Source organism: Poecile atricapillus, chromosome 2 (genome assembly GCF_030490865.1).
Source record: "Poecile atricapillus isolate bPoeAtr1 chromosome 2, bPoeAtr1.hap1, whole genome shotgun sequence".
Taxonomy (NCBI): Eukaryota; Metazoa; Chordata; class Aves; order Passeriformes; family Paridae; genus Poecile; species Poecile atricapillus.
In genome coordinates this window covers 70,229,572-70,251,667 of record NC_081250.1, presented here as the reverse complement: position 1 = coordinate 70,251,667, position 22,096 = coordinate 70,229,572, and the positions used below count along the sequence as shown (strand labels likewise).

The following is a 22,096-nucleotide window of genomic DNA, read 5'->3' as shown; positions in this document are numbered from 1 at the left end:
CCTACTATAAGCTCTGTCTTATAGGACAGCTCCCTCACCTTTGTGCCTCAGTGCAAGAATTTGAGGCTGCTTAGTACCCAGGTGCAATTTCTGTGAGCTTAATCAGTGATTATTGAAGAGGTGCAGACACATACCTTCATTGCAGATCATTTTAACCACATTTTGAATGCTGGGTACTGCAAAGCAAATAGTCTATCTGTTTCTCTTTACCAGATCAACCACAAATACCCAGAGCGACGGCTACTGGTAGCAGAATCCTGTGGAGCTCTAGCACCTTACCTTCCAGTAAGTATTAATAGACTCCAAATACCTGCTAGGGAAAGCAAGGTAAAAATCTGATGCATAATGTAATCATCCTTTATCATCCTTTACCATTATCACATTACCACATGTGTATGTTATGCATAGACAGTCACATTGTCTTCTGCTTTATAGCACACATGAGATTCATTAAGTCACTTTAAGAAGGAGATGGTTTGTTATGACGAAATACAGGTTAATGTAGCTATAAAATGTTTCTAAAAGCAATATGAATACTCATTTCAGTAAAAATGAGGTGTAGAAAAGGTAATTAGGACCAATTAAGAAAACAATCTATGAAAAAGGAAGAGTCACCCAACTGTAGCGTTCTTCAGATGGTGTGGAATGTTACATCAAGAGTGCTGCCAGTTGGAAGAACCAGCAAAATTATGTCAGTGATAAACTACAATTTGAAGCTTCAGAGAAAGGGCAGGGGGAGGGAACCTGAATTAAAATGCAATTTCTCCAGTTTAGCAATGCAGTGATTAATTAGTTTTAAGTCTAGGCCTATAGTAGTTTTACTGCTGTTAGTTATTTTTGGTTCCATGCAAATTGAAAGGACCTTAGTTCTGTGCTTAGTAGGACAAAAGTCTCTCTGATGAAGCTACTGACATTTTATATTCATTCACCTTCTGTTGTGAAAACTGAACATGTAATATTCATAAAGGGATTTATGGTTAGAGGAAGGGATTTTGTTTGTGAGCACTAATAGAAGTGGAAACTTTTTGTAGTAGTTTGATTTGAACACATTTCTTGTTTCATTTGATTTAACAAATATGTTTCTCATTTATAAACAGAAAGAAATTCGTAGTTCATTAGTACTTTCCATGCTGCAACAAATGCTAATGGAAGATAAGGCAGATCTGGTACGAGAAGCTGTGATCAAAAGCCTTGGCATCATTATGGGCTATATTGATGATCCAGATAAATATCAGCAGGTATAATTTGGTTGGGGTTCTGTATGTATAAAATGCTTCCTATAGATATTTCATGACTAATGAAGGGGGTTGTATAATAATAGGGGGTTGTTTAAATTCCTGGATTTTTATTAATTCTTTCCAGATACTTAAAAAAATTTTGTATTGAATGTTCATTTTACTTTATCACCAAGACAAAACAGAAAAACTACAAATAGCATTAGGATTTCAGGTGTAAGCCTTATACAGAAGCTGCTCTAATAGTTCATAATTTGCCTTTAAGAACATACCACTTCACTGCCCTCCTGATTCTGTTAGCCAGTTACATCACTTACTAACACAGATTTGTTTGCTACAAGAAAGCCTATGTGTAGTTCAGCTTAATGCTGCCCAATACTTTTTCATACTACTGTTTCAGAAAAGGGAAAATAAAGAACTTTTCTTTTTGATTTTTTGAAGGCAGAGTGGTAAAATGTGTATATCAACTTTGGGGAAATAATTGCATTCTTTACCGTCTTTTACCAGGGTTTTGAGCTGCTGCTTTCTGCTTTAGGAGACCCTTCAGAACGTGTGGTTAGTGCAACTCATCAGGTATTTTTGCCTGCTTATGCTGCCTGGACAACAGAGCTGGGAAATCTACAGTTCCATCTTATACCTACACTTCTTAATAAAATTGAAAAATTGCTCAGGGTATGTACTCAGCTGTTTCTACATTGGAGAATTTTCATTGTGTTCTTTACTTGTACTTTGGAAGAAGAAAAAAAAAAAAACCAAGAAAAAACACCAAACCTCCCCCAACTAAACATACTCTTCTTTAATACTGTTTTGTTTTATAGCCCAGTAGCATTTGCTTCATGTTTAAATTGTGTAGATTTTGGTAAACTGCAGTTTTTATTAAACAAGCAAGAAAAGTAGATTTGAATGATTAAGTTAGGGTATTTTCCAGTTATGATTCAGTTTGCACATTTCATTTGATAGATATCTCAAAAGTTCTGGCAAAATTGGATGCCTCATAACTATCTAACACACTGAAAGAAGATGCTTGCTTTCAGAGTACAGGTGACTTGTTTATTCAGTTTAGATGCCCTGGTCTCTGAGGCAAAGGATCCACATTTCCAAAATGTGCTGAAAAATGTTCTTTCAAAACATCAGCCTGTTCATCAGCATGAACTGCTAAATGTCAAAGGCTGCATTGCCTGAATCCGTTGAGTAGAGGTGATTTAACAGTGACAAAATATGCTTATGATTAGGGTAAATTGCTTTATAATTAGTGTCTGGTAGAAGGCACAGATGTGTTGATGCCTTTCCAGGGAATACTATTTAATATATATATATATATGTATCATATATATTTCAGATCATCCAAACTGAAAACTTCCAAATTAATGTCCTTTTTGTTTCAGGAAGGAGAACATGGCTTGGATGAACACAAGCTCCACATGTATCTGTCTGCCCTGCAGTCACTGATTCCTTCACTGTTTGCACTGGTGCTACAGAACGCACCTTTTACAAGCAAGGCTAAACTTCAGGGAGAAGTACCACAAATAGAAGGTAAATTATTAATTTCTGATAAGTGGATTTTTTTCATATTTTTCTGCCTTAGCAAATTTTTAAGTAATGTTTCCTTTTTTCACCTCTTGCTATGCTTGAGATACCTGATTATCACAAAAAAATATTTGTCTGTTTTTCCTTGCTTCTTATAAGAAGCTTTTAGAAAGCAAAGCAATTTTTAATTGTACTTCCTAAAGGTTTCTAAATAACTAATTTCCATTAGTAGCCAATAATAGCTCAGGAAGGCTGACCTCAGTTTCAGTAAATTCTTACAAATTTATGGAGTGGGAAAAACACAGCATAATGCAGCAGTGTCACCATCTATTATCTATGTAATACCCTAGAAGACCATCCCATCCCTGGCAGTGTTCAAGGCCAGGCTGGGTGGAGCTTTGAGTGACCTGGTCTTGTGGAAGTTGTCCCTGCCCATGGTAGTCGGGTTGGAGCTAAGTGATCTTTAAGGTGCCTTGCAACCCAAACCATTCTATGACTGAATGGCCTCATGGTGAAGTGGTCCTTAGGACAGCAATCCTAGCCTGTGGAGTGTTCTCTACTGTTGTAAATACTTTTAAAAGATGTAATTGGTAACACCTGCCACATGCTGATAATAGTGTGCAGATGCAAAGAAGGGGTAACAAAGGAGAATTTGGAAAGAAGTGGTACATTACTGTCTGATACTCCTCTGAAAATGTTAAACATGCCATGGTAAAGCTCATTTAGCTGACTCGAGTGATTTGAAGATAAGCACCTTTTCACTGAGTGTTTACTACTTAAAGAAGGAATTCAAAAATTTCAGGTTTCAGCCTAGTCTTCTCCAGGCTGAACAAGCACAGCTCTTACAGCATTTCTGCATAGGAAAGGTGCTCCATTCTTTTGTTTACATTTTTGTAGCCCTCCCTGGGACTTGCTCCAACAGTCTTTCCTGTACTGAGGACCCCAGAGCTAGATACTCCAGGTGGGGTCTGATGAGAAAGAAGCAGAGGGGTAGAATCCCCTTCCTCACCCTGCTGGCCACGCTGTTTTGCACGCAGCCCAGGATAGTGTTGGTTTTCTGGTCTGTGAGCAAATATTGGTGGATCATGTCCAGTTTTATCACTCACTGGCATCCCCAAGTCTGCTCTCAATCCCTTCCTATCTCTCAGCCTGTATTGGTACAGGACACTGCCCTGATGCAGGTACAGCACCTTGCACTTGGCCTTGTTGAGCCTCATGAGGTTCCCATGGGCCCATTTCTCAAGCTTGTCCAGGTCCCTCTGGATGGCATCCTGTCCCTTAGGTGTGTCACTGCATCACAAGCTTGGTGTCATCTGCAAACTTGCCAAGGGTGCACTCGATCCCTTTGTCTGTGTCTTTAGTGAGGATAGCAAACACTACTGGTCCCCATATGGACCCCTGAGAGGCACAGCTTGTCACTGGTTTCCATCTGGATATTAAGGCATTGATCACTATCCTCCAGATGTGAGCATCCAGTCAGTTCCTCATTCCCTGAAAAGCCGATCCATCAAATTCATATTTCTCCAGTTCAGAGAGGATGTTTTGGGAGACTGGCAGAGGCATTATAGCAGTCCAGATAGGTGACAGTGGTAGCTCTTCCCTGTTCAGATGTAGTCACTCCATCATAGGGGGCCACTAGGTTGGTCAGGCAGGGTTTGATCTTGGTCAAGCTGTGCTGGTAATAATAATAATAACATAATCTCCCTGTATTTCTTCTTTTTAACTGAGGGTTACACAATCTCTTCAGGGATGATTTTAGCTCACAGATTTTTAAAAAGCAAATTAATAACCTTACAGAGAAGACACTTTATGAGTTTCACAGTTTCTTAGCTGTTGTTTCTGACATCACCTCCATGGTATTTTCATCTTCTTTCATTCATGGCTGCTTGTTCTCTGATGTTATAGTCACTAGGTTTCCCCGACCCGTGTCGCCTCTTCAGGACGTCGCCATCATCATTGGAAGCCGCGAGCAATTGGCGGTGTTGTTGCAACTGTATGACCATCAGCTAGAACATGAGGGCACCACAGGCTGGGAGACTCTGCTATGGGTAGTCAATCAGCTGTGAGTTAATTTGTGTCTTAGGATATCTAATTTTAAATAGTTCTTAATAATAGTTCTTAAGCATGGTCATGTTTAACAATTACTGGATATAGGAATGCTAAGAATGATTGCATTTGAGAATTACTAAAGAGGAAAGTTTTTATTTTTTTTTTAGGCATTTTAATTTTCATGCTGAATTGCCTTTGATTTTATTCAGAAAATATCAAGTCTAGCAAAACATGTAGGTGACTTTTTGCTCTGAAAGCCTGTTCTTTTATTTTTGCATCGATATAGTTAATTCTCTTGGGAAGTAAAGATTGTTGTATTCTGACTATTCCGTGATAGCAACAGATGTTTGAAAATGTGGGACAGACCTTTCTGGCACTTAAATCCTTGTGTTCTTCATGGGTCGGGAATTGTACAGAACATGTGGCTAGTTTTGTTAGAACCAGTTGTGCTCTGTGTGTGCATGTATTTATTAATATAAGCAGTAAATCTATACAAAATGGACAAAAGCAAAAGATCAGAGTAGTGTTTAATATCCTTTTGTGTCCTGATTTTTAGGCTACCACAGCTTATAGAAATAGTTGGCAAGATAAATGTAGCATCAACTGCCTGTGTCCATGAGTTCTCTAGGTTTTTCTGGAGACTTTGTAGGACATTTGGGAAAATTTTTACAAACACTAAGGTAAGATATTACCTTAAATATTTTACATAAAGAGTACCTTGATAACATATATTGTCTATATTTTACAGTATGTCGGAACACCTACACTTTGTGACTATTCATATTTTCATGTCACATTGATGCTTTTCCATAAGTACATTTAAACCTGCTATTTTTAGAGCTCTATTTGTGTCCTTTTCTGGTTTTGCTGATTTTAGAATGGCCTTCTCATCTTGCCCAAACAGGGACAATTTTTTTTTAAAACTACTTTGGTCGTATTTCCTTTGTGAATGACAGAAAGAGAGTAGGAGAGATTATCCTCATTGTGTTATTTAACAACTTTATTTCTTCAGAACACCATACTGTTCACTCTTTGTGGTGTACATAATTAATCAAGCTTTACTTGATTAAATTTTTTTAAGTTGATGCCTTCTCAGCCTGAAATATTTTCTGTAGGTGGGATGTAAATATTTTTATCAAGGAGTTATATGATTTTTCTCAATAAAAATAACTTCTGAATATAATTAAAATATACTTCAAGAGAAGTTGTCAAACATGAGAGGATTACCTAAAGATAAAACTCTGTTAGCAGTACATACTACCTCCAGGGAGGGGATTGTTGTTGTTTGATTGGGTTTTTTTTGTGGGGAAGGGGTTGTTTTGCAATTCTTTTCATTTTTCTAAGTTAATTGACACTGGCAATAAGATTTCTTACAAAAGATTCATCATCCTTTGCATAGGTAAAACCACAGTTCCAGGAAATCTTAAGACTGTCTGAGGAAAACATAGGTAAGTAGCTTTTTACTGAAATAAATTGATCTTAACTGCAACAGGAAAAAAATTTCAATCTCTTGTTCAAATAACATTTTCAGGCTGCAGTTCTCAAATTTGTTATCTTTGTGAAATGTTGAAAAATATAATCTTAATCTGAATGGAACACTCTGAAGTTGTAGATTGTGTGTAAAGTAAAAAAAAAATTCTCAAATCCAAATACTCCTTGAGTATTATTTAAGTACATCTGTGTATACGTGCATATAAATCCTTCATGTATATATAAAAGGTGTTTAAATCTATAATACTTAAATACACACATTGTAAGTCCAGTATGTATAATATGCATGTTCTGAACTCATCTGTATGTATAAAACCTCAATTCTTTGCTGTGTTTCATTAGATTCCACAGCAGGTAATGGAGTGCTAACAAAAGCCACAGTTCCCATCTATGCAACAGGGGTCCTTACATGTTACATTCAGGTAGGTTTGGGTTTCTGTTTCTTTGTTAAATGTATAATACTGTGTGAAACTTATTTTAAAATATACTAAACATTACTGTGTTTGTTGAAAACTTAACTGTTCTTGTGCGTTGAAGATAGGGAGATAAATGGGCAGCTGTAAGTACATTTACAAGCAAAGTTTTCTAGTCAGGTTGTGATGCACATTTAGATCACATGTTACTGTGTCCCTCTGTCAAAATTCTATTGATGTTATTCCTGGAATGGGTTCCTGGCCATTTAACTGAACTTCACAAACATCGTGATGCAAAACTTACTGAAACAGGTAAATTGATATTTGAAGCCTAGTTGGAATCTTAAAATTTTAATGTTGCCTAGTACTAAAACAAAGACACTATAAATATTACCTAATCCTACAGCAATGAGCAGCCAAATTATAGTACATACATATCTTAAAACAGAAATAAAAATTAAAAAATAATAAATTCTTCATAACCTTACAAATTTTTATTGGATTATGACTTAGAAACTTGCAGGAGTCATAAATGTGCTTAAAGTTCTTAAAATGTGCTTAAATGTTCTTAAAAGTTTTTTTAATAAAAGAATTTATGCATGAGTATGTGCTTAGTTGATGAAACACAATCTCGTGTGTTTGCTTTGAAAGGCTCTTGTTCTTTAACCACATTTTTGACATTCCTAAGAAGATTGTTAAATTCTTAATCTCGTTTGTTCTTTTTTATAGTTTGTCTCCTCTGCAGCTGTAGGTTGCCATCACAACCTCAGCAATCCTTCCAGCACATTCATCACTGTACTCTCTTCTTCCCTATTTTCAGGAAGAAGACCGCAAGCTGTTAGTTGGATTCCTAGAAGATGTAATGACCATGCTCTCACTGTCCCATGCTCCTCTTGATAGCCTGAAAGCTTCCTTTGTGGAACTAGGGTAAAGAATATACCTTGGGGTTGACTACATCTAAATACATTAGAAGTTTTTATTAAAAGCTGCTAATCTATTTGTAATTTTAAATAACTGTGATGCTTTGGGTGAATAAAGGTTATGCTTGCTTTTTTCCTCCAGTGTAAATGTAATTTATAGGTTAAAAATTTGGCAGTAAAAAAAAAATAATCTGAAGTATAAAAAAGGAGCACCAAAATCCAGACAAAAAAATTTCTACAAAAATAACTCATTGGGAATACAATGGAAATTAATTTTGTATTTGCCATGCTATTCTCATTTGTTCTATGCATGTATTTGCATTTAATATAATAATTCATTGAAAATTGTGTTCTAAAAGTTGAGCTTGGGGTTCTTTTAAGTGAATTAAAAATTGAACATATTTTCTAGTCTGCAACATGTTGTGAGTCTTTCAGAATGAGATACGTCCTATCCTTCAGAAAACATAAATTCTGGAGTTTTAGATTTGTTGAACAAGGAATTCTTAAGACTGCATTTATTAGGTAAAGAACATATCCAAGGCTTGGGAGTATTTTTGTTTGATCAATTGTCCAACTGTTTTCTTCTAGTGCAAACCCAGCTTATCATGAGCTACTATTAACTGTTTTGTGGTATGGTGTTGTCCATACTTCTGCCCTTGTTCGATGTACAGCTGCTAGAATGTTTGAGGTAAGTGCTATCGAAACTGTTTTTACCTTTTTTAAAACTAGAGTTTATTTTTTAAAACAGGGATCAATCAGACAATATTGCTACATTCTTAAAAATTACAAACAACTTAAATAAGCTGTGTACTGTGTGATGGAGCAGGAGGTCGTTGTTCAGTTGTTTCTGTATCTGTTCTCTGTTCAACAGCACATCTTTCTATAGGTCTGTAGTTAAAGATAAGCATCTCTGAGTTTTAACTTCTGCTTTTGCTATTCAACATATCATCAGTAGTCTAATACACAACTTACCATTTTCAGTAGGTCTTGTGTACGCTCATACAATGCACTTGCATTGTAATTCAAACTAGTTTTCTTTGTACCAGATATGGTAGTGAAGACATGCATGTAACCAATTTTATATTTTTTGTAAAAATTAAAATAATTTTAAAACAATTTACAGTTATTTTACTTGCCTCATAATGACAGCTTCATTTTTCTCTTAACATCTGTAAATTTTGGTCCGAATAAAGACTGAAACTTATATCTAGAAAGTTTGCTTTTATTTTCCCAACATGTCTTTCTTTCATCAAATGTTCATTTTAAAAGGCATATGCAAAAACTGTGGGACATACTCTACTGGCTGAAAAAAGAACTTTCTGTCGTTTGCATGTTAGAAACACATATTTCTAATCACCATTACTTTTTTTCTTCTCTTTCTGTGCATTTCTTGCATATTTGTCTCCTTTGAATAGCTTTGGAAGGGATCTCTAGCTGAACATGACATCTTGTATCCATTTGCAAAAACAAGTCTTAAGTCTGCCTCAGAAAAAAAGAACACGTAACATATCCATTAGCTTTCTTTAGTGACACTGCAGGTCAGAGCAGGGAGAGCAGTAAACAACCACAAGAAGCTCCATCCTGAAACTTCAGTTGAAAACATTTTCTGATTTTTTTTTTTTTTGGCCCCTCCTTTTAAAAAGGAAATTGCAATTTTTTTATATCCTTAAAATCTATTTGCATATTTTCCCTCTCACAAAAGCAATTTTATATCCTATTTGTAATAATAAGCTTTTTTTCCCTAATAAACATTAGCCAAACATGTGAAAGACCTCAATTACAACAGGCTGTTGTCTTGGTTGCAACTTCTTTTCAAATACAGCTGCATGTTGATTATTTTTAGGCAGTTTATGCATGCTATTTCATATATTGGTTCTTAGCATATTTCAATTTTTACCAAAGCCTATACAGATTTCTTTTAAATGCTTTTCTTGAAAATAGTAGCATATTGCTGTTTCCTTGATAGCCTTGACATACATATTTTTACATGGTATTATGTAAATTTGGGAAGTCACCTGTTCAAAGAGGTAGTAAGAGTTGGTTTCACTACTGGAAAATTCCATCACTCAAAGAATGTTTGTAACCTCAGAGTTGCTGACTGGGCTTTGGCCCAGTGATTAGATAATAGGATGAAGAGTATGTGACCTGCAGGATAGTTATATGAGAACAGTGAAGATCCTGAGCGGCACAGAGACTGCAGGCCTGACTGCTTTACCAAAGCTTTACAGTCTGTTAAGGGTTGGAAGGACACACAAGTGATGTGGGGCCTTTCCACTCCCTTGCTTCTTTGGGGCAGGAAGCTTTGTTACCATTTTTAAGCTGTAGTATGTGTAAGTAATGATCTTGAGGCATCAAAAAAAAGGTAACAATGTACATTGTCTGTCTCACTCTAACCTTACATGCTGCTACATGGCTTTGCCCATCCAGCTGTTCAGTTGCTTCTGTATTAATGTTTTTAGTCAGCAGCTTCCCATTTGATTGTTGATGCAAACAGATTTGATAGCTCTGATTTGAACGTGAAGCACATAGTTGAGTTATACATAAGCTTTGCTGGTCTGTTTGGGTTCAAGGCTAGGAACACACATCTTCAAAATGACACTTGTATTATAAAGCATGTTTTATTTTCTGTATAATGGAATGCATCTGTTCGCTATGCTTTACCATACTTAGAAATGTGGGAGACCAGACAGGAATGAAGCTGAGATCATTCTAAATTATTTGCTAATTATACAAATCCCAAGCATTTGGGTTTTTTTTTCAAAGCACTGTATAAGTGCTAAGCTTTTCTCTAAATGAAGGTTGGTAAAGAAAACTCAAGTCCCTGTTTGTCCAAGATTGAAAATTATAAGCATTCTCTATTTTAATAAACATGAAAATTAGTAAAGCTATGTATGAGAGTAAAACCATCATACATAAACTGTGAGCTATGGTCCTTAACAGCTGTTTGACGAGTAGCCCATGAACTCAACAGATTGGTACTTGGAATTTTTGCCAATGTAAATAATTGTGAAATGTATTAATGTTAAAATATAGTTGAACTGACATCCTAATACTTTCTGAATAACAAGTGTAGGAGTTGCAACTTTGCCACTCCAGGTGCTTTTGCAGCAATAATATGTTCTTACACAGCTTCTCCCCATTATTCCTTCTCCAGTGATTGTCAGTGAGGCCACACTGTTCCATGTCTGTGTGCATTCATGCATGCACACACATACATGCAAACACAAACATTGCTTAATAGGAACGACTGCTTTATATAGAAGCTTCTGAAAAGTCAGGCTCCTTCCAATCTTACACAACTTATTTTGGTTTAAATTCAGAGTTGATAAAGCAGGAATGCTCTAACAAATTGCAGAATATAAAATGTTATCTACTTAGAGAATGTAAATACTGCCTGGTTTTGGTACTGATATACTGACAGCTACTGCTTTTCTTAGGGGAAAAGCTTAGAATTTAATTTGTGTTCATCATGTGATATGAGTAATCAGAATATAGCTAAATATTAAAAAGACATTTCATATTTCTTATATAAACTTACTGATAAGATTCTTATATTTATCTCCTAAAACCCCCAAATACATGCAGACTTCCTTACATGAGACACAGAATGGAAATAGCTAATCTTTTCTCTTTTTATTAATGAAGACAAAAGCCGCCATTTTGTTGAATATGCATAAGGTTTGCAACTTTGTTTGAAAATTAACAGTTTTTTATATGAAGGAAGCATGTAAAGGGCATTTGCAACATATGCAGCAAATGCCTGTGTATAACTACACAGGTAATGTGAAAAGATCACTTGGGAACATCTGGATTCAAACAACTTTGTTGTGTTCATGGTTAATGAATTTTACTGTGATTTCAAGCTTTTAATGTTTGGGATTCACTGCAACAAATATCTCTTCCTTAGTTTGCAAAAAGACTTGAGGAAATACATTTCACGGATAGTTCAAAGATTCTCCATTTCCTATGTGCACAGACCAGCATGCATACTGCTTGGATGGTTGTTAAATATCAAGGAGTCCTGAATGACTTTCAGGAAAATATTTTGGCATCTGGGAAGGTGCTGTTTGTCTCATTGTAAAAGGTGTGAGAGGTATCACTCTGTGGGGAAACCTACACACATTTGGCCTAGTAAAGACTTCTCTGTTGCATGGGACAGCCACCTACTATGATAAATAATGTTGTGGTGGGTTAGGAACAGCATTTACACGAAATTGTCAAATTCAGATTGACATTGCTTTAGTTCTTAATTATACATAACTTTATTTATAAGTATAAAAGTATCTGAAATAAAACATGCAATTATTTGTTAAAGGTTTGAGTTCAAGTTTTAAAATATCTGAAAATAAAGAAAACATTGTACTGTTGAATTTGTCACGTTTGTGCTGATTGCCAGACCACTTTAGCTTTCTTCACGCCTTTGCATTTATGAAGCTCTAGTGTAGCAGTATTTGCTTAGCTTCTAATTTTGGTTTGCTTTTTGTGTTTTTTCTTTCTCTCTCTTGGTTTTGCCGTTCTTCTTCCCATGATACTGTGCTCGCTCTTTCCGTGCATCACCTGTGATACCCCCCTGCTCCGACCATTCAGCTGTTGGTGAAGGGGGTACATGAAACTCTGGTAGCTCAGAGAGTTGTTCCTGCTCTCATTACTCTCTCCAGTGACCCTGAAATGTAAGTTCCCTGACTGTCTTATATACCTAGCATCCCTCTTAATACTTGGAAATAAATAACCATCAGTTATGTCTCTTAATCTAGCTGACCAAAATTGAATTACTTTTAAAGGAAAGTAACCTTTAAAACACTTATTTCTAAATAAAAAGGTTTACTGCAACGTCTGGAATTAAACTGTATAAAAATGCTGAATAAATTTAAATAGAAAACTTAAGTCCATGTAATTTAATTTTTGTTTTCTATATTTAATCATGTTCTCAGTTTTCAAATTTGCTTACATCATTTCTAGCAGCAAGCTGGATACTACTATTCTGTAATGCCATCAGCTTTGCTACTTACTGCAAAATGAAGTATCATCTGCATTAATGAAATGCAAAGTGGCTTTGGCTGCATATCATTTCTGATAGGCATCCGTGTCACTTCATTCCCTGGACATTCTGATGTGGTATTTCTTTCAAGCTAAGGAGGGATGCTTTGCTAATCTCACTAACAACTTGTTACTAACAGATGCTCCAGCATGAATAGAGTCTTAGTGGCTTTAATGTCTTGTGTGGATGATTAAACCAAGAACAACCCCAAGAGTCTGCCTGCCCATCCTCAGTCACAGCTAACCCAGTTCTTCAAGTTTACCAAAGCGTTTTTTATTGCATGTTGACTGGTTTACAGCTGACTCTTCGAGGCATGAGTGAAGCATTAGTTGACAAGCGGGTTGCTCCGGCCCTTGTTACCTTGTCCAGTGATCCTGAATTGTGAGTTTCAGACTGAAACCTTGAGTTAATCCTGTCTTTTTCCTGGTCTGCTTTTTCTTTTTTCTTTTTTTTTTATTTTTCTTTTGTCATTGCTAGAAACTAATGTAACTTAAAAGTACTAATTTTTAAATTTTTATTTAAGTGATTTGGTTCTTGATGTTGAATAAAACTTAAAGACCCTATTCTTCCATTGTAGTTCAGTAAGGATTGCTACAATCCCTGCTTTTGGGACCATCATGGAAACTGTTACTCAGAGAGAGGTAAGACACCTATTGTCACCTGTGTTTTTGTAGCATAAGAAGTGGATGATTTTTTAATAAATCCAGAATAAAAGAAAGGGCAACTCATAAATTCTTTCTTTCTTTGTTATATTCTCTTCCAAAGTGCTTTCAGGTTTTGCAATGGCCTTTTTTTTTTTTTTTTTTTCTCCTAAACAAACCAACCCTTATAACTAATAAAAACATTTCCTTCTAAATTTCAACCAAATATAAACAAACAGAGACAGATAAGTAGAGGAGAGGCCTGTGCTAGAAGATGGGAAATCCCATGCTCAAAATGTTTTTTAAAACCTCCGGAACAGTTGTGAAATCTAGCTCCATTATTTCCAAATGAAATAGTTCTATTTTAAAATGGTGACCAAAAAATCTACATATTGAACTATTGTATATTGTACTGTTTTAGATGCTTTAGGATATCTTGCTTGGCTCGCAAATACTTTAGAAGAGCACAAGACCCTTTTTGTTCCGGTCATATCTGCTGGTCTTAGACCTTGGTGTCCATGATGGCACTGAAAGACATAATGACATTAGCAAAGTAGTCCTTGAAGATAATTTGAGATAAAATTCCTCCTCATTTTTTAATGATGATATTATGGTAATAGATAAGAATTCTTAAGACAGAATTCTGCTACAAGCAGTAAAAAACCGAATTTCATTTCATATAACAGCTCTGCAATCTAATTTCTTCTGTAAGTCCTTGCAGCTTTTTGCAGAGCTTGCATTCTTCCCGTAATTTCAACATATTCTAAAAGAATGTGTTTGAGGAAATGTGAGTAATGTGAGTCAAGTCGGTGATGACTCACACGTACTTGGAAGATGGAAACGTTAGAATTTTGTAGCTTGGAATGCATGCCTATAATCAGTTGGGAAGAATATTGTTTTGTTACCACACAGAAATTACTGTATTCATTGCACTAATTATAATAAGCCTTAGAGTAAAGAGCTGATAACACCTTCCGAAATGCATCATAAAATGTTATTTTTTCAACTTTGAATCCAAATTAAATACCTATCTCATCTTATTTTTGGTTTTCTAGCCTTTAGTTGAGGAAATCTTTTTTAATTCCATTGATTTTCTGGTGGTTAATTTTGCATCCCTGTTCTCTGCAAAAAAAAATTTCAGCCTATTAATTGAGCCACATTATGCCATTAATTGATTTCTAATTAAACAGGAAAACTCTGTAGTTATTTATAGTAAGAGGGAGACTGTAATAACAGGTAAAAAAAGGGAGTATCAGACTCAAGACCTCAGGAGGAAAGATCAGCTATATGGGAGCCCCTATCTGTTGTTAAAAGATAGATGAGATTAAAACCCTGATAACAAGTCCTTGAAACATAGATTTGCATTGAAGGGTTTGAAACATCCTGTTAGAAAAAAATCTGTAAATTAGAAGAAAGTCCAAGATCTGCCATCTAAAATACGGAAGATTGTAAACATAGTCTGAACTGATCATAACAATTTCTACCATCTTCATTCTTTTGTGTTCTTTCTATTTCTCTGGGAATATTTAAGCTTCTGGAGAGAGTAAAAATGCAGCTGGCATCTTTCCTGGAGGACCCTCAGTATCAAGACCAACATTCTTTACACACAGAAATCATAAAAACATTTGGAAGAGTTGGACCTAACGCTGAGCCCAGATTTAGAGATGAATGTAAGTTGCATCCATGGGAAGATTCAGTCTTCCTCTCTCTGTCCAAAAGCTAATATGTATGCTGGTTACATTGATGGAGTTTTTCTTTCTTTTCTGTAAATTGTTACTATTTCAAAGATACTCCAAGATTCCTCTTTATTTTAGGTGGTGAAACCACAAATTTTTATTTCAAGTTTAAGTCAATCCATTAAATGTGCAAGGGCAATCCCATCAAAAGCAATTGTTTGCAGTTCTTATTCCATACTGATGTGTTAGTTTCAGGTGCCTGCAGTTGCCACATAGCACCTGATTAATGCTAAACAAGTCTGTGAAAAGCAGTTGTGAATACTTATTTCTGTATTTACTTTTCCAGTTGTTATTCCACACTTGCACAAATTAGCCTTGGTCAACAACCAGCAGTCTGTTGATTCGAAGAGACTGGATATTGCTACCCACCTGTTTGAATCCTACAGTGCTCTTTCCTGTTGTTGTATCCTTTTTTCAGGGGAAGTTTAGCTGTTATTTCTCTGGTGGTGAGAGAAGTTTAATATTAGAGAAATAACTAAGTTAGTCTTTGAATCTGTAATGTAAAACATGATCTTTTCAGCATAAGGGAGAGGTTTTCAGAAATGTTGAATATCATGGATTATCTAGACACCAGGTTCCCACCAAGCCATTCTCATTCCCCTCCTCAGCAGGATGGGTGAGGGTGGGGGAAAAAAAACAGATGGAGGAAAAACCCATGTGTCAAAATAAAGGCAGTTCAATAAAGCATAAGCTGTGCATGGAAGCAAAGCAAAACAGAAGATTTATTCTTTACTTTCCATTAGCAGGCAATGTCCAGCTATTTCCTGGGAAGCAGGGCTTCAGCACATGTAGCAGTCACTCCAGAAGCCAAACATCATAACAACAAATGGTCTCCTGCCCCTCTGCTGCCACCACTTTCTCTTAGTTTTTATGTCTGAACAGGCATCACATGGTATGGAACATCCCTCTGGTTAGTTTGGGTCAGCTGTCCAGGCTGTCTGCCCTCCCCCACCCTCCTGATGGCAGGGAATGTTGAGAGACAGCGCCAATGCTGCTCAGCAGTAGCCTAAGCACTGGTGTGTTACCAACACCTTTCTTGGTACCAATGCAAAGAACAGCACTGAGAGCTGCTGTGCAGAAAATTAACTCCAGCTCATCCAGACCCCACACAGTGGATCTGATACTTTAAAGAAGAAAACCACAAAAACAAAACTCTTGACCTTAACCAATAAATCAAGAAAAAATATTAAAATAAGTGTATGGATGTATGAAATACATGATGTTAAATATGTTTAAGAACTTCTTTCCTTTTTATTAGTCATGAAGTGTCAAATGCTGTGCCGTTTTCTTAGTTTTGCTGCTGCCTTTGTGTTCCATAGAACAACATTATCAGAAGACAGGAAAAAAAAGTATCATTTCAGAAGGCAATCCTTATAATACCTTAACTACCTGGGCTTTAGTTATTTCGGAGGATTTAATGGTCAATCACTTTTTACCAGGACTGAAGTGTTTACGAACCGACATGGAACATCTCTCTCCAGAGCACGAGGTGAGCAGCTGTGTTTACTGAGTGTGAGATGTAGGTGGCAGAAGTTGAAATGTGATGGCATTTAAAACCAGAAGTTAAGGTTGCTCATAAGTGGTATCGAAACATGGCATTGAGGAGTTTCTTTAATAAAGGATATGTCACATGATTTCAAAACTAGTAAAATCTTGTAAAACGTATTTCTAAGCTGAGGACCTCTGCAGACAAATGCTCAACTGTCAGAAACAGATGTAGAAACACAAAGTTCTTCCTAGACTGAAGAAAAAGGAAATGTTTTTACCATCTTTATGTTAAACAAACCTAGGATGCACTAAAATCAATGGCTAAAATAAATCCATAGAAATGCAGATAAAACTTGGTGGAGTGCAGGGAAGAAGCTTTTAAGTATTATGGAAATAGAGTCCTAAAATACCCAGGGTACACTTCATATCTGGAGTACTGTGTCCAGCTCTGGGCTCCCCAGTACAAAAGCATGGACTTAGTGGGGAGAGTCCAATGAAGGGCTGGAGGAGAAAATGAGGGAGCTGGGATTGTTCAGCCTGGAGAAGAGAAAGCTTGGGTGAATTTTATCAGTACTTGGAGAGAGGGTCCAAAGAGGACAGAGCCAGACTCTTCTCAGTGGTGCTCCGTGACAAGACTAGAGACCATGGGCAGAGCTGTTTATTTTTTTTAAATTGTGAGAATGACTGACTAGTGGCTCACATTGTCCAAAGAGCTTGTGGGGTCTAAATGCTTGGATAATCGAAAGCATTAATCGAAAGGACATGTACTTCCTCGACATTTGGCCTCAGGTGGCCCTGCTTGAGCAGGGGGTTGGACCAGATCCTCCAGGGGTCCCTTCCAACCTCCAATCACTCTGTGATTCTGTGAATTGTAAAGAGCAGATTAAAAGAAGCAGACAGGACAACATGGGAATGAACAAGAGCTTCTCTAGTAAGAGTAGCTTACAGAAAGGAGCAAAAAACCAAAACATTAGCAGAAGAAGCCAGCTTGAGCAACTTGAAAATCTTGGCCATATGCACTTTTTTGGTAAGTACTTGAAGAGGATGAATACTAACAGAGATTGAAACAAAAAGATGTTAAGTCAGTAGCAGAAATGAGAGATGTCGTTTCATTGCATGTTGGGGAAACTCTTAACAGAATTAACATTTCAGAAAATGGAGGAAAAGATTTAATCAGAATATACAGAAGTGTACTGTTGTAGTCTTTGAAGGTTAATACTGCACTTTCATGAATTCCTTTTTATGTGAGAAAATTAATTTATTTTCCTTGTGTTTGCAAAAGTGACTGAATTGAGATGACTGTATTCTCTAGGAGTTCTTATATTCAGTAACAAAGTTCTTTCTTCCAGTTACATTTTCCATCTAAAAGCCTTTAGTATCAATCTTTTATTTTCTGTATATTATTATTGGAGGAACTTTTCAACCTGAAAGGAAAGAATTCGTGTTCAGAAAGAACAGTAGTGACCTGAGCATCACTCAGAGGCAACAGAATTTTGCATCCTTACCACAGGCAGCACAGGAGGTGTGGCAATGATAGATATTCTGTGTTCAGAGAGAGGTGGAAGATGGACTGGGAGGTCTTAAACATCTATCTGAAAGCTGCAGTGGGCAAAAGTTTCATTAACTGATAAGTTTCATAACTGATACAAATACTGCTACTTCATTTTTGAAGTTAGTGTAACTTCTAAGGTTTAAAGACTTACTTCAAATATACCCTGAATTAGAACAAGGGGTTTGATTGAGTTTGAATCTTGTAGTGAGAGAAGGAACTAAGGTCTGGAATAGGATTTAAAATAAATCAGTAAGTAAAGACAGCTTTCAGTCCTCCATTACCACATTCTGGATTACTGTGCTTAAGTGACTTCAGACATGATGTCAAGTGCTTTGGTTTTTTAGCCAGAGAACAATATAAAATTAAAAATATTTACTCCTGCTCCAGTGGGTTTGAAAACTCATTACAGGCATACAATTTTTATCCCTTTTTTTGTAGAAATGGGTATCTAATGTTTGATCAGCTTCCACTTCAATAGGATGTTTGTAAGCATCATGATAAAGGCTTCTGAGGCCCAGTGAGTTCTAGTGTGCATCTTGGAAACCTTCTATCTGAAAATAATGTTTTTTGAAGTGAATGCCATTTACTGTCTCAAATAATTAGACATTTGCATAAACAGAACTAAGCCTTTTTTTATTATTTTGGCCACTATGGTGTTATTCATGATTCAAATGGCATATCACTTGACAAATACACATTTTCTAAATCACAGTGCCTTAGCTGTAATGGCTTTAACGTCAGTACAGAGTTTATGCTCGTCTTGGAAGGGTAACATTGTGGAATTGGCCTGTGTGATCCTGTCTGGCAGCATTTATCGTTCACACCTCACCTCATACTTGTTTTCCTTTCTTTCATATAAATGAAAGTGTAAGTTGGGCATTTGGGTCAGACCTTCTCATCTCTAAAGGAAGCATTTCACCTTGTGCAGACATTCAGATACTTTACCAGCATCTCTAGTTCAATGTCAAGTCCCTTCTTCCTCATTTTCCACTTGCCTTCTATGGGTTTTCAAAGTGGATTTGAGTTGTGCCATAGTGAGTCAGTACTTGGTAAAAATATTTAGTCCATATACAGCAGTATTGTTTATAAGACTTCAGCATGTTAAGTCTCTTAAGTGTCTCTAAATATAGAGTTAGTGCTCTAAAATATTTCTCTTTAAGGAGATGTGATTTCATAATCAGTCCTATGACCAAACAAAGAGAACCTAAGGGAATAGGTCTGAGCAGTATGTGCAAAGCCATAGTGTAGAAATTTACAAATTAATTTGCAGAAGAGGCAAGAATTGCTCTACTTCATCCATGAATTACACAGCTTTCCCAGAAGGAGTTGCACAAGGGATGGGAAATCCATCCTGTTACTGAAATGATCCTGGGTCCTTGATGAATTATTCTGCCCTTTGATTGAGACTTCATATTGTTGGTATTTGGAACATCTGGATTCAGATGTACAAAAACGTAAGAAAGCTCCGGTTCACAGGTAGAAATGCTAAAATTATGACAGCTGTGCTTAGAAATTTCAGGGCTTTTTGATACAGAACTAAAAGTTTGTTTTTTCACTAGAATTCTGAATGTATTTCTCTTGGTACCTCTGTACTCCTAAGCGTTAAGTATTTGTATTGCATTTTATGCAAATGGAGGACAGCAAATTTAGCAGGAAGAGTTGTAGTCCTGTTTGAATGCCACTCTCTGAAACACTCATGGGTGTGTAGCACCTGCTACCTAAAATGTTTCAAATGCTGAAGTAATACTTATGGAGAAATAGAGTGAGCAGTGGCACAGATCTGCAGACCAGGCCACGTCTTATCAGTGATTAATGGTTGTACTGCAGACTTGATGTAAAACAGCATTTTAATTTATACAAATATATTTAAAAATAGTTACCAGTTGGTAATAACCATTAGAGACTGATCTATATTTTAGAGGTTGAAAATGGGTTTTTTCCTTTGCTGTATATATTCAGGTTTGGTAAGACTACTAATTTTAATTGTTTGTAGCTTTCAGATTTTAAGTTTAGCGTCTCAAAAAACTATTAGGATTTCTTCTGAGCTGTGGCAGAGGAAGTTTCCATTTATACAGTGTATATATATGTGTATATATGTATATATTTATAGTTTCATACTTTGCATTCTAACTTTTTTCCCTACGTGTTTCGAAACACTTTTGTCTTAATGTGTTAAAACAGTACTGTTTTGAACAGGACAGGGAGTCATTTGTCTGTCCCATGAATTAACTGTATGATTGTTTTTTTTAAAAGCCTGCTATTGGGAATAATTCCTTTATTTTTGGATAAATGTAAAAATGTCAGTGTGGAGGTGTTTTCAGTCTTAAATACTCTGCAGAAACCTTTAACACTAATTGCTGAAATAAAGGAAGAAAAGCCATGAGTCATAAGAACTCTGGAAGATATCAGTGCAACAATATCAAGTTGATTTTAGCACTTGCTTCCATTTAGATTTTGTCTTAGGATGCCATCACACTTTTTTCTTTCCTTGCTTTTTCTTTCATGCATACTGTTCATGAAGTTATAGTGTGTCACAGATATGGGTTTGTTTTAGCTCTGTTTTTAAAAGCCTGAGGGAAAAGGAGGGAGTCCTGAACTTCTGTAACTATTTGGAAAACATTTTCTTCCTTAAGTTACTTTGAACGTTTTTGTTGTTTCTAACCACAAGGCATTATCAGATAACTGGAACTCAAATTCATTTGAAAAAAAGCCAAGGAAACGTTTTAAACAGTTCTGCTAATGTCAGAATTATATGCAGAGTAGATTTCTTAAGAAGTGTTAATGTAAAAGGGAAAATGTCAAATGTCATTAATCTCTCTTCCTTATGTGTCTTAGGTTATTTTGAGCTCCATGATAAAAGAATGTGAACAGAAAGTGGAAAACAAGACCGTCCAAGAACCGCAAGGGTAAGACTTCCACTTCCCTTTTTCTGTGTGCCTCCAGAGTAGTGTTCTGCAGCGTGTATTCCATAATGTTGTCCAAGGTTTGTGACCTGAAATCCTGCACTGACATATGCTGTATTTGAAAACGGATTTTTGGTTGTTTCTGTCTCCAATGTAAAACACGGTACAACATCTCTTTTTATAGGAATGATGGTTTTTGTTCTTAATTTTTTTTATTAATTTAAAGCAATATTTAAATTTCTATCCTGACTCTGAGAAATCAGGGAATGCCTGGCCTAAATGCTTAGAGCAATGTATGTAGCAGACACTTTGCCACTCATGGGGATGGCAGCCTGCAGGCTGAAGGAATTGTTCTTGTCCTGGGAATGGCTTGCTTCAGGCTGCTGTGCTGGTTTGCACATGACTGGTGCACATGAGAACATTTTCTCCAGTGTATCCTGACCCCAGTGTGAGTGTGCTGGTTAGGAAGTTAGGTGTGCTGGTTGGGCTGCCTTTGGGAAAATGCCGCCTGTGTTGCATTTTGGTAAAACACCCTTTCCACAAACAGAGTAAGCTCAGCTCTCCGGGGAGGCAGCAGACGCACAGTGCATGTGCATCCATTTGCTTCACATGTAGTAATGGTATCATATGTGTGCACTTCCTGATAACACAAGTGGCCAACAGACCCACGTTGGATGTGGAATTTGGAATGCTCAGTGTCATTATGATGAGTTGTATGTGCTCTGTTGCCTGCTTATTGCCTGAAATGGCATGCCAGCAGGTAAATTCTTGTGGATTATTACGTAACTTAATAAATCCTTAGCAGTGTTGCCAGGAAGTATGTGAGAAGGTATCTGAAAAGAGAATCTGTTCTCAATCCAAACAAACTGATAGAATTTACTTCTGGAAATAGCTCTCCCATAATCCTGGAAGCAACTGATAGTTTGAGAATGACTAAAATAAGAAATGTGTACAAGAACCGAATGGAAGAAATGTAAAGTAGAAAAAGGGTCAGTCTCTCACACACCAAGTAAAATACTTCAGGCTTTAGTAGTAGTAAATACTTTGAAATCACAGTTAGTCCTATTAAGCCATTGCAGAAACAGATAAATGCAAACCTCATA

The 22,096-nt window shown here is 36.4% G+C and overlaps 1 protein-coding gene across 6 annotated transcripts in view; it reads left to right on the top strand.

Annotated features, from left to right (window-relative positions):
* Positions 1-22,096, top strand: part of RELCH (RAB11 binding and LisH domain, coiled-coil and HEAT repeat containing) — a 76,952-nt gene that overhangs the window by 50,063 nt on the left and 4,793 nt on the right. For 3 of the 6 annotated variants that reach the window (XM_058831847.1, XM_058831849.1, XM_058831852.1), the window contains 16 exons: positions 214-285; positions 1,098-1,238; positions 1,743-1,907; positions 2,621-2,768; positions 4,668-4,824; positions 5,368-5,491; positions 6,211-6,259; positions 6,645-6,724; positions 7,536-7,642; positions 8,224-8,323; positions 12,223-12,305; positions 13,251-13,314; positions 14,846-14,984; positions 15,337-15,453; positions 16,451-16,539; positions 20,926-20,996. In XM_058831847.1, the coding sequence (XP_058687830.1) occupies positions 214-285; positions 1,098-1,238; positions 1,743-1,907; positions 2,621-2,768; positions 4,668-4,824; positions 5,368-5,491; positions 6,211-6,259; positions 6,645-6,724; positions 7,536-7,642; positions 8,224-8,323; positions 12,223-12,305; positions 13,251-13,314; positions 14,846-14,984; positions 15,337-15,453; positions 16,451-16,539; positions 20,926-20,996 (1,706 nt within the window). Of the gene's footprint in view, positions 1-213; positions 286-1,097; positions 1,239-1,742; positions 1,908-2,620; positions 2,769-4,667; positions 4,825-5,367; positions 5,492-6,210; positions 6,260-6,644; positions 6,725-7,535; positions 7,643-8,223; positions 8,324-12,222; positions 12,306-12,971; positions 13,055-13,250; positions 13,315-14,845; positions 14,985-15,336; positions 15,454-16,450; positions 16,540-20,925; positions 20,997-22,096 lie in introns of those variants that run through there. The other 3 variants (XM_058831848.1, XM_058831850.1, XM_058831851.1) reach the window with 3 other exon arrangements.